Below are 12,356 nucleotides of genomic sequence, written 5' to 3'. Positions count from 1 at the left end.
TGATGAGAGCGCCCTGCGAATTTTACACGTCCTGCTTTTGAGTTCCGTGATGGGAAGAAAGGTGGATATTCAGTGCAATGGACAGATATTTTAGAAACAGCTGTTTCCCCCACCTTCTTGGCGAATTTGTGAAACCTACTCTCCCCTCCTCCTCTCGTGACTGATGGGGTGATGGCTGTTCCCCAAATAAAAGTTTTTTTAAAAGAGCAGGTGAATTTTAATCTCGAGGAGCATTTGAAGGCATTTTCCAGCTGAAAAGACTAGCTCAAGTCTTCCACCCAGTGGACTGAAAAAAGCCCTGCATGAACTTAAGAAGTCCCAGCCAATCCCAGCCTCTCAATAGAGCAGAGCCTTTTTCGAACTTTTAAAGGCAAAAAAATCGCCAGATTACAGATAGTGCAGAATTTATTCCTACTCCAGTGTGACATGTCAATAGCTGCACATTCAGGAAGATCCTTTCAAAAATAAAATCATTTTTTAAAAAAGACTAGTTTTAAAAATGTTTGCCTTTAATTGGAAAGTTAAATGAGAAAATGGGGAAATAGCCAGACTTGCATAAAGCACAATACCAATATTGTTTTGGGCACTTTTTAATCATGTCTATAATTTCTCCAGAGTTCACCTTCTTCCCTTTTGGAACAACTTTTTTAACATTTCCTAAATCTAAACAAATATTTTGAAGTATTTAGACACAGTTTTCCTAAAACACCTAACTTAAATTAAGCTGATTTTGGGGGGGGGGGGAAGCATTTTTTAAAATAAAAAAAAGTCGGAAAGCAATACTGGAGCAATGGAAAAATCACTGGCTTATTCAGCAGAATTCAGAAGCTAGTATGTTGCAAAGTTCATAGTAGTGGTGCAGATGGCAAGCAATGGGAATTAAATTTAAATTGGGAAATAAGAGGGGTTTTTTGGTGGTTTTTTTTAAAGAATAGTTTTCCCTTCCATCCCCCAAGGTACATGCACAAGTATCTGAACTGTTTAAAAAACCTTTTATTTGAAATAGTCAAGAAATCATTCAGGTCCCTCCCTGACAACACTCTGCCCCCTTTCCCTGGGAACACTCGCAAGGTAGTAAGTTTCTCAAATACTGCGGAATTGTTCCAACACATGAAAAAAGTGTAAATAAGTTCTTTTATTATATTAACAAGCAGTTCACCCTTTTGCGTTTTCTCCCTTTCAGAAATGCCCAGCGACCCATTTTTAACAACAAAGTAGAAAAAATAGCCTTTTGTGTGTGCGCAAAGGTAGCCGATAAGATTTCAAGCAATGCTCCAACCCAAACTGCCCTTCTATCTACTTGTCAGGGAACTGCCATCGGAAGGAAGGGAAGTGAAAGGGCTCACACAGGTTGGGAGAGACTCAGCAGCTGAAGAGGGAACCAGTAGGGGGAGAGGAGCTGAGCTGAGGGAAAGGGAGCTGGAGGGATGGCTCAGAGACACTTCCAGCGAAAACAGTGGGGAGGTTTCAGGACCTCCTGTAGGGACACCCACTCCTCGCCGGAAACTGTCACGCAGAGAGTCCAGAAGACGTGTTTCCGTTAAGGAGCTTTTATGTTGGAAGCGATTCCGAAAGCAACCACTGTCGGAATCTGCCAGCGACTGACGGAGCCATGTTTAAGGGGCTCCGTTACAGACAGAGGTTTGCAAACTTGACCAAACTCTGAGGGACTAGGATTTTACACACAAGCAGCTCATCGTCCCATCACAGCATTCCGACAGTCTTCGTGAGCAGCTTGTGCAGGAGAAGGCATCATGAGCAAAGAGTTTGCAGCTGAACACCAGATACAGACGATCCCTTTAAGCAACCCCCTGCAGGTGACCACGATCGATGGCAGGGAGCTGTTGGGAGGAGAAGTCAGCTTGCAGACCGTCCCAATGATAATGAAGGTGGCAAGGCACACCGAACTGATAGCGTTTAATGTGGCCACCTTGGGAGGAGCTCCCATTATATTGGGGATGAGCTGGCTAGCGTTACATGATCCGCTGGTGGGCTGGCATCAGAGAGTGGTTTCTTTTGGTTCAGCATATTGCTTAGAACACTGCAAAGAGGGAAAGGGTTTGGCAGGGGCCCAAGCCACCCTAGCAGGGACTGAAGTAACGGAGAACGTGAAGGTACCACGACAATACGCAGATCTCCGCGACGTCTTCAGCGAAAGGGAAGCTGACCAACTACCCCCGCATAGACCCTTTGACTGTCAAATCAATTTACTCCCTGGGGCACAGCTCCCTGTAGGCAAGCTGTACGCCATGTCAGACAGAGAGATGCAGGAGCTAAGAGAGTTCATTGACAAGAACCTGAAGAGAGGGTTCATCAGAGAGTCCAGGGCGGTGGGGGGCAGCCCAGTGTTTTTTGTGGATAAAAAAAACACGAACAAGCCGAGGCTTGTGTGTGACTTCAGGGCCTTAAATGCAGTGTCAGAACCAGTGGCTTTCCCTATGCCCAGGATTGACGACATTTTGACAAGGGTCAGGAAGGGAAAGATTTTTACTAAACTGGACCTAAGGGGGGCGTACAACCTGATACGAATAAGGAAGGGGGATGAATGGAAAACCACCATGTTCACCCCTTTGGGGGCATTTGAATATTTAGTTATGCCCTTCGGCCTACAAGGAGGCTCCGCGTGCTTTCAATCGTTTATGAACCACGTCCTGGGGCCTTTGCTTTACAAGAATTGTGTGGCCTTCTTAGACGACGTGTTGGTGTATTCTGAGAATGAGGAGCAGCATGTGAGAGACGTCAGAGAAGTGTTGAGCAGGCTGCAAGCCAACCAGCTGTGGGTGAAACTGGAGAAGTGTCAGTTTCATACCAAGGAGGTGGAATTCCTGGGGTATCGCCTGTCAGACAAGGGATTGGCCATGGATCCCGGCAAGGTCCAGGCGGTGCTGGAATGGAAAACACCCAAAACAAGGAAGGATGTGCAGAGGTTCCTAGGATTTGGGAACTTCTATCGTAAGTTCATCCGAAACTTTGCCCACCTGACGGCGCCCATTACGGACTGTCTCAGCAGTAAGAAGAAGTTCGTTTGGACTGAGGAGGCGGAGCGAGCATTTGAGGAACTAAAAAGGGCCTTCGCCTCGGAACAACAACTCCTGCATGTGGATTTACAAAAACCGATGAGAGTGGAAACTGACGCATCAGACAGAGCTATTGGGGCGGTGCTTCTGCAGCCAGGGAAGGAGGAGTCAGAGTGGAGACCGTGTGCCTTTTTTTCGCGAAAGCTGAACAAATCCGAGAGGAACTACACGGTGTATGACCGAGAACTACTAGCCATTCATGAGGCGTTCCGGAGATGGAGGCACCTGCTAATTGGCACACAACATAAGGTGCAAGTGTGCACTGACCACAAGAACCTAGAGTATTGGAGGACGGCACGAGTGCTCAACCAACGGCAAGTGAGATGGGCCCAGGAGTTCTCCAAATTTAACTTTGAGATTTGTTACGTGCCAGGCCCAGAGAACATTAGGGCGGACGCTCTCTCACGCAAACCTGAATATTTGGAGGGGGAGGGAGCACCCGAAGAGAGACATGTCATTCCAGAGGACCGCTGGGTGTGTGGGGCGGCATTGGTGGGACAAAGAGAACTGGTAGAGGAAACAGAGAATGATGAATACGCCCAGAATAAGCTCAGAGGTCTTAGGGGTGAGGGAGAGGAACCAGGGGGTTTCGAGGAAAGAAATGGAGCTTTGTATTACAAAGGGGCACTGTATATCCCTGAAGGAGACTTAAGGGGGAGGGTACTCAAGCAGTTGCACGACAGCCCCACGGCGGGGCATTTTGGACAACACAAAACCATGTGGTTGGTCACCAGGGAATTTTGGTGGCCTAAGGTGAGGGAAGATGTACGGGAGTATGTAAGAGGGTGTGAGCAATGCCAGCGAGCCAAAGGGGAGAGGCGGGCACCGGCGGGGCTATTAGAACCCTTACCAACCCCAGAACGACCTTGGGAGGCAGTGTCGATAGATTTTATGACTGATCTGCCGAAGTCCAAGGGGAAAACAGCCATCATGGTGGTGGTAGACCTACTAACAAAGATGTGCCACTTTGTAGCCTGCTCGCATGCAGTCACGGCGGAAGAGACAGCTAAGTTATTTGTAGAACACATTTTTAGGTTGCACGGGGTGCCATTGAGGGTGGTCTCAGACCGAGGAAAACAATTTACTTCCAGGTTCTGGAGGAAGCTCATGAGCTTACTGCAGGTGGAGGTCAACTTTTCGACTGCCCGGCACCCTGAAACCAACGGGCAGGCGGAAAGAGCAAACGGGGTCCTCCAGCAATACCTGAGGTGTTATGTCAATGACAGAGAGAATGACTGGGTAGAAAAGTTGGCGCTGGCGGAATTTGCCTACAACAATGCCGAGAATGTGTCCACAGGGATGAGCCCCTTCTTGGCTAATTATGGGTGTCATCCCAGGGCTTTCCCAGGGGGAGAAGGGGAGAGATGGGGTGTCCCGGCAGCCGAGCATTTTGTAGAAGAAATGGAAGCAATCCATCGTCAGCTCCAACTCAACTTAGAAAGGGCGAAGGAAGAATACAAGAGGCAGGCAGACAAGAACCGAAGGGAAGGTGAAACCATAAGGGTGGGAGATAGGGTGTGGCTGTCAACCCAAGGGTTGCCGTTCAAAGGAGGTTGTAAGAAATTAAGACCCAGGAGATTGGGTCCCTTTGAGGTCATTCAACAGGTCAACCCAGTGGCTTTCAGGCTCCGGTTACCCAACCACATGAAACTGCACCCAGTATTTCACAGGTCGTTACTGTCACCGTATGAGGGGGGACGAGAAGGGATGGCCACTCGGGGACCGGTCATAGAAGAAAGGGAATGCAGCAGCCATGTGGCAGAAATCCTCGACGCCAGATGGAAGGGGGATCAGGTGGAGTATTTGGTAGCGTGGGAAGGAGAACCGGAGTCAGAAAACACTTGGGTAATGGCAGAAGATATCAATGACGAGGTATTGATAGAAACGTTCCATCAAAGGTTCCCAAGGAAACCTCAGCCTGTGGAGAGGTTCCGGAGGGAATACTTTGGGACCACCGATGAGGAGGAGGAGTTGGAAGGATTCTCGGAATCGGAAGGGGAAGGGGAGATGGACTCTGAGGAGGAGGAGTACTTCGAGACCAGGAACCGCAACAGGTGGAGAGAAGTGTTCGGGACATCGGAAGATGAAGGAAGTTCATTCCGGGGTTTTGCCTCCTCACCGCCCGTAGAGGAGGGGGCGAGAGGGGATGAAGGGGGCCCTGGAGGGGAGGTGGATGCCAGGGAACTGCCATCGGAAGGAAGGGAAGTGAAAGGGCTCACACAGGTTGGGAGAGACTCAGCAGCTGAAGAGGGAACCAGTAGGGGGAGAGGAGCTGAGCTGAGGGAAAGGGAGCTGGAGGGATGGCTCAGAGACACTTCCAGCGAAAACAGTGGGGAGGTTTCAGGACCTCCTGTAGGGACACCCACTCCTCGCCGGAAACTGTCACGCAGAGAGTCCAGAAGACGTGTTTCCGTTAAGGAGCTTTTATGTTGGAAGCGATTCCGAAAGCAACCACTGTCGGAATCTGCCAGCGACTGACGGAGCCATGTTTAAGGGGCTCCGTTACAGACAGAGGTTTGCAAACTTGACCAAACTCTGAGGGACTAGGATTTTACACACAAGCAGCTCATCGTCCCATCACACTACTCAAAAGTGGGATTGTAGCACCTTTGAAATCAGAGGCAAAAACATTTGTTTTACCGCAGGGCAGTGCGGTTCTGTTTTGTTTTTTTAACTAACAGATCTATAGCACATTTTGTGGGCTGGAAAAATATATAGACTGCAGGTGTTTTACAAGTCCCAAAACTTTCTCAACTCTGCAATACAAGCCAGGGCTCTTTGATATGCAATTGCTCCCAAATCATCCTGATTCGTAATGATGCAAAGACAGAGATTGCACAGACTAGAGATTAGAAGAGTTTGGGGAGTAAAATCTCTGCTTGGTTTTTCTTTTTAAAATGACAATGACCACACCAAAAGGAACAGAACCACCCAAGCCATCCAAAGTAGCAGTTCCAATATGTATTTCTTGAAGTAGTCCTTTCAAATCTCTACACATCTCTCTCTCTTTGCCCTCCATTCAACTTTAAGAAGAAAAAAAATCCATACTTCCATCAGTTTCTGCTCTCTTCCTCTCTCCTCAGTGGAAGTGAGAAACATCAGTAGATTTATCAAGTGAGAGGGAAGGTTGGATGGCCCCTCACACTTCCTGTGTATGCATTGTGAAGGGAAAAGAGCTCTACTGAGCCTATGGGTACCGTTAAATGCAGAGACTGTACCTATAGGATGGTCCATGCCCATTTTATTCTTACCCACCCAGAACCCCAACATACAACCAGCAACAGAGCTTCAGCGTCATGCCTGAGTGACTGACAAAAATTTAGTTTAAAATTCTGCATCATTGATATGTTCCTTTAGTATAATTGTCTGTACCAGGGCATTAATGTCAATCACACGGCAATTTAAGGAATTGTTTGTTCTCGTGGCCTTTTGAAATAGATCTCTCCCAGTTTGGTTGAGCTCTGGTTTGCAAATAGGCGCTAAAAATATAAACTTCATATAAACCGGAAGATATGTCAAGTCTGGACTTTCAATATTGTAATATTCAGTGAGGTCTACGTCTAGGGACACCCCACCCCCCGCCATCAATAAATGTAGACAGTAACAGTAGTTTCTGTTTTTTTGGTATTTGGCAATCATACTCGGGTCTCTCTTCAGATCGTATTCAGCAACCATTCCGACAAGGGATCAACAAGTTTTGGCCAAGCTGTAAAGCACTCCGGACGTGATGTGAGAGTGGACAGTGGAGAGTGCAAAGACCGACCTCAGGACTGCGTATTATGGAGAGTATTCCTCCATAATATTTCTCCATTTCGCCTCACATGATGGGTTCAAAATAACGGCCCAGACAATTTTATGGTGCACTAAAGCAGGTTGCTGTGGGTTAAACCACAGAGCCTAGGACTTGCCGATCAGAAGGTTGGCGGTTCGAATCCCCACGACAGAGTGAGCTCCCATTGCTCAGTCCCAGCTCCTGCCAACCTAGCAGTTCGAAAGCACACCAGCAGTGCAAGTAGATAAATAGGTACAGCTCCAGCAAGAAGGTAAACGGCGTTTCCGTGCGCTGCTCTGGTTCGCCAGAAGCGGCTCAGTCATGCTGGCCACATGACCTGGAAGCTGTACGCTGGCTCCCTCGGCCAATAAAGCGAGATGAGCGCCACAACCCCAGAGTTGGCCACGACTGGACCTAATGGTCAGGGGTCCCTTTACCTTTAAAGCAGGTTTCAGCTGATTTTTCTTCAGAGGCTCTTAAACATGTACTGACTTCTGCAATGCACAAGAACACTGGACAATGGATCTGAGCTATTTACCTGTCAAACGGTCCTGATTTCACCCGCCCCCCGAGGTTCCTTGAATTCCTGAGTCATTTGGCAGAGCGAGATCTTGGCACACAGAACCTACCGATGCTACGACAAATGCATTCGCCCATAAGGAGTCACATGGCTTTATAATAAACCGCTATTTATTTATTTATTTCAAGAATTTAGCAGATTTTTAAATTTCCCAGAGTTATTTTCAGCATGTTTCAATAGAGTTGGGGGGAGGAGGGTGGGGAGAGGCGAGAAACCAGAAAGAGAAGTTCCATTGTCTATTGCATGTGGATTCCACAATGTTACAAGACACTTTTAATATCGACATTCATTCACAGACATTTAAGGCAACTGGTTAAAGAGATAAAATCGACGATTTCCCCGCCCCCTTCCTTTTATAAAAAAGTGAACATCGAATGAAAATGGCCTGCGTTATGTACAAACAGATCACGTAAAACTTGTCAGAAGGTCACGTCGTGCTAGAAAGGGCGGGACAAAGGACAAGCGATGGTTGGAAGATCGCGAAGCTTCATGGGGGCGAGAATAACCACCCGCGGTTGACTTCTCCTTCGTTCCAACCATTCTCCGTCATCCCTGCCCTTGCTACAACCTGAATACTTTTCCCTGCAGACTCTACTCGAGGCTCAGGAGGCCAGAAGCACAGTGGAAAAATACTGCTCAGAGAACACGCTTTGGCAGTAACAACCGCTTTTCATTATTCTGCATTCAAATACAAAAATTAAAGAACATTTTGATTGAAGGTAAGCTTTAAATGGACTAGCCAGAATCCATACTTTAAAAAAAAAAATCAAAATGAAAAAGAAAAATAACCCCTAGGTTTTCTCTTACGTTGCCAGGTTTCCTGGCGGACAAAACATACGGTACTCAGTTAAATAACCTCCGGTGGGCAAGCAAGGGGTGGAAAGGTGGGCGGTAATTTTGGGACAAGTGGAATTGTAAGAGGCTCTGCGAACACCGTGCGAAATTATACTATGGAGTGACAATTCTGTTTTCTGCTGTGCCTGTGATAACCTATTTCATGCCCATGGAGGCTGGCTTTTCTTACGTATAAATGTGTTAAAAGCTGCTTCTTCGATGTTTTTAGTGTAAATAGTGTAAATCCTATTTTTGGCTCCTACTGGCCATTACCCAGGTAAAGGCAGGTAGAGACAAGCTGTTTCTGCACCTGACAGTTTACTGGGCTAAGCACCAAAGAGGGTTTTTCTCCCCTCTTTTTTCCTTTTGGACAATTCCTGTCCAGTATGGCTAATCTGAGCAACTATAGATTTCAAGTTGGTGCAAAGGGAAAAAAAGTGGCCTCAGATATTGATCGGGAAGGAAAAGAGCAGAGAGGCAAATCATCAAAATGGGATTGTGCTGCTAGGTTTGTCGTCTTTGGAGCTTCAAGTGGTGTGTGTGTGTGTGTGTGTGTGTGTGTGTGTGTGAGAGAGAGAGAGAGAGAGAGAGATGAGAGTATGAAAGATAGAATCCTTTGCTATTAAAAAAATTCTCTCTCTGTGGATAAGACTTGACATTCTTTACATGAACAAATTAGGGGCAGGGGCAATAGAAAATGCAAGAAGCATAAAAGCCCAAGCTATGGAGAACACTTTGAGAGTCTTAACACAAATACTCCAATTTCAAACAACTGGGTAACTCCAACATGTACGTGATATAGGTAACCTCAGTTCTGTTAGTCTGAGTTTTTCTGCAAAGGGATGATAATCTGAAATCTCATCTAGCAAGTGGGGAAAATAAAATGAAATGAAATAGAGGAAGGTCGTGGTAAGCATAGAATTGTCATTTTTGTAATTCTCAAAGCAGGGAAAGTGAGTTTTAAAAAATCCCACAATGAAGCACATGAGAACACAACCCCAGTTTGAAAGAGTTTTGCAGGACACGTTTGATTTAGCTAGCCTATATAGCTCAGTCACTAGAGCATGAGACTCATAATCTCAGGGTTGTGGGCCTCAGATTGGGCAAAGGATTCCTACATTGCAGGTGGTTGGACTAGACAATCCTCATGGTCCCTTCCAACTCTACAATTCTATGATTCTATGATATATAATACTGTTTGATACACAAAGCTAGCACTTCATTTGTTGCCCATGTTTTGCAGCTTACAGAAAAAGGTTTTCAGTAGCACAGGCACAGTGGCGAAGAACAGTATAACAGCCAGGGTTCAGCTCTGTTTGGTGAACCTTCAGTAGCAGCAGTTAAGAAAAACAAAATATACAGGGCACAAAAAAAAGGGGGGGGGAACTGTCTCCTACACACTGACACCCCATTGTGACAGGAATGGGAGTTGTGCTCTTGTGTGATCTCCTGCACTCCTTTCACTTGGGGGGGCTTGGGCCCACGCTTCTTAACAGCTCAATTTGCATCTTTCGGTAAGGAAGGAATTCAAGCTTAATAAATAAACCCCCATTTGTCGTCGATGCTTATCGGTAGCTCACCGCTAACAGCATCTGAAACACCTGGCAGTTGTGCGTTAGCAAAGACAGTACAAGACCCTCTCTCTTTCCCCACCTCTTGAAGGTGCTGAAGAACTCCTTGCCACTGTGTGTTTATCCCATTCCGTTTTGTCGTATGCAGTCAAAAAATGCAGAGATACCCTAAGCTATGTGCAAAACATGACTCAAATTAGTAAGACAGTTGCGTCACCAACCTATATATAACCCAGATGACTTTCTCCTCGTATAGATTCCTGAACCTTTTCAAACGTGACACAAGCGCAGCAAATGCAACCCCAATGTCACCATCTTGTAGGCAGGACCTCTTTCAATTTTTGCCTTCGTCTCCATATATTACAGTGCTCTATAAAAAGATTTCCAACTTTCTCTCTTCTTCTTAAAGCATTTAAACAATACAAGACTAAAAGATGCCTGGAAATACGCCTTAATACAAAAATGTCTCTTTTTTTAAAATCTGAAAACAACATTCAAAAAGGCACTTCATCGTGGAAGAAAGACAAGTTCAGAGTCAGGTCAACTGCTCTTATAAGCAGGGCGGGGGTGGGAAAAATGGTCTGCATAGCAGGAGGGCTTGGGTGGGGGGAAAGGGTCCAGTCGACTTGCTGAAACATCAAGCTTTCAATATATATATATTTTTGGCATGTTTTTAAGAAAAAAAGTGGATCCTGTAAATTGTGTCCGTTTATGAAATTCATTAAAACAGTCCCCATTCAAAATGGCTTCTTTTTAATTTTCTTCCTCTCCAAGTAGTCTCGTCGCTTTTACGGCATCAATATTCCCATGATTTAAGTCGCATCAATTCATGATTGTCCTTCATGCACAGCAAGTTAAGAGGGAGATCAAGAGCATCGTGACTCTTGACAACTCGAGCTGCCTCTCTGAGGTGCTGCGCTGGGATTGGCTGTCCTGGAGCGGCTACGGTCAAGCAGAGGCGTGGCCTTGCAAGGCTACCTGTTGCAGAGTTTATGGAGCATAGTGTAGACTTCCTCCTCTTTGCTTAGTCCTTCGAAGAAAGGAATGAGGTCTAACAATTCCGTGTCTGTCATGTCATCAAACCACGACTGCACAGGCACCTGAAACAAACAAACAAACAAACAAACAAACAAACAAACAAACAGTGTCATGTTAAACATGTTCGTTGAAAACAAATCAGCTACCCTCATCCCCAAAGGAAGTGTCTTGCATGAAACCTTAATTCAAGGCATTTTATATACGGCATAAAGGTAAAGGTACCCCTGACCATTAGGTCCAGTCACGGACGACTCTGGGGTTGCGAGCTCATCTCACTCTATAGGCCAAGGGAGCTGGCGTTTGTCCACAGACAGCTTCTGGGTCATGTGGCCAGCATGACTAAGCTGCTTCTGGTGAACCAGAGCAGCGCACGGGAACGCCATTTACCTTCCAGTTGCAGCAGTCCCTATTTATCTACTTGCACTTTGACGTGCTTTTGAACTGCTAGGTTGGCAGGAGCAGGGACCGAGCAACGGGAGCTCACCCCGTCATGGGGATTCGAACCGCCGACCTTCTGATTGGAAAGTCCTAGGCTCTGTGGTTTAGATCACGGCGCCACCCGCGTCCCATATACGGCATAATGGTTAGAATAATTGTGCAGAGAATAAACTGGGTACAAAATCCATCATAAAATGGGACTTAAACCAAAACACTACTTTAAGATGCCTGCTGAAATAATAGAAGTCTTTGTCATGTGCCTGAAACTCATCAAAATCTGTGTGCCAGTCTGTTTAATCTGAGTTGGAGGGGGTTCCACGGGCTTCACCAAACACATGTCCACTAGTAGTCATGAACTGTGCATTTGAGCCACAGGGTAGCTGGGTGGGGGGACAGAGACCATCATCACAGACTCCCCAGACTCTATGGGATCAGGCAGGGATATATAATTCAGTGGGTAAAGAACTCTTACTGGCCACATCAGCATGTCAGTGACTGGTAGGACGCTGATGATTGTGCACCAGGGTAAGGGGAGATGGAGTCTGACTCGGGCAGGGGGGCAGTAGTCTGTGGGAACCTGTACCAGCCAGGAAGGAAGAATCATAGGCAGGGGAAGCTTCAGATCTGGAGGAAGAGGAGGAAGAGGCAGGCCAGGCTAGTGAAGGGCCAGGTGCTTCTCCACCCTCCTCTGTACCACTCTCTCCCAGAAGCAGTAGAGAACTGAAGTGGGAAGAGCAGCAGCAGCTTCCGTTCCAGCACAGTCTCTGGCTACGTCAAGGGGAGGTACATAAACGGATGGAGGGGGAGTGGTCCCCAGTTGCTGCAACTGCTCCATAGAGCGCGGAGCTGGGAACAACTGTCTGGGTGCTAGACAGGTGCGCGCAGGTCTCCAGAGCTGAGGAAGCGACGGTGTTATCGTTGACAATGAAGAGTTAAGTCTCTGCTGTGTGCACTCCTCTGGCTGCGAAGCTCCCTTGGCAAATGCTAAGCCAAACTGGAGCACTGGATGAGTGCGCTGGCTCCCAGGGAAGAGATTGCAGTCGCTT

General features: G+C 46.8%; 1 protein-coding gene across 1 annotated transcript in view; it reads right to left on the bottom strand.

Annotated features, from left to right (window-relative positions):
- Nucleotides 1–7,521: 7,521 nt before the first annotated feature.
- The window catches only part of CTDSPL (CTD small phosphatase like), a 75,991-nt gene continuing 71,156 nt past the window's right edge, over nucleotides 7,522–12,356 (bottom strand). Inside the window, exon 8 of the mRNA XM_080974323.1 lies at nucleotides 7,522–10,934. Within this exon, the coding sequence (XP_080830449.1) occupies nucleotides 10,809–10,934 (126 nt within the window). The 3' untranslated portion in view covers nucleotides 7,522–10,808. The remainder of the gene's footprint in view (nucleotides 10,935–12,356) is intronic.

This window comes from Podarcis pityusensis, assembly GCF_964106645.2.
Source record: "Podarcis pityusensis genome assembly, chromosome: 12".
Classification (NCBI taxonomy): domain Eukaryota; kingdom Metazoa; phylum Chordata; class Lepidosauria; order Squamata; family Lacertidae; genus Podarcis; species Podarcis pityusensis.
Note: the sequence above shows the minus strand (reverse complement) of the source record. Positions and strands in the feature narration are given on the sequence as shown.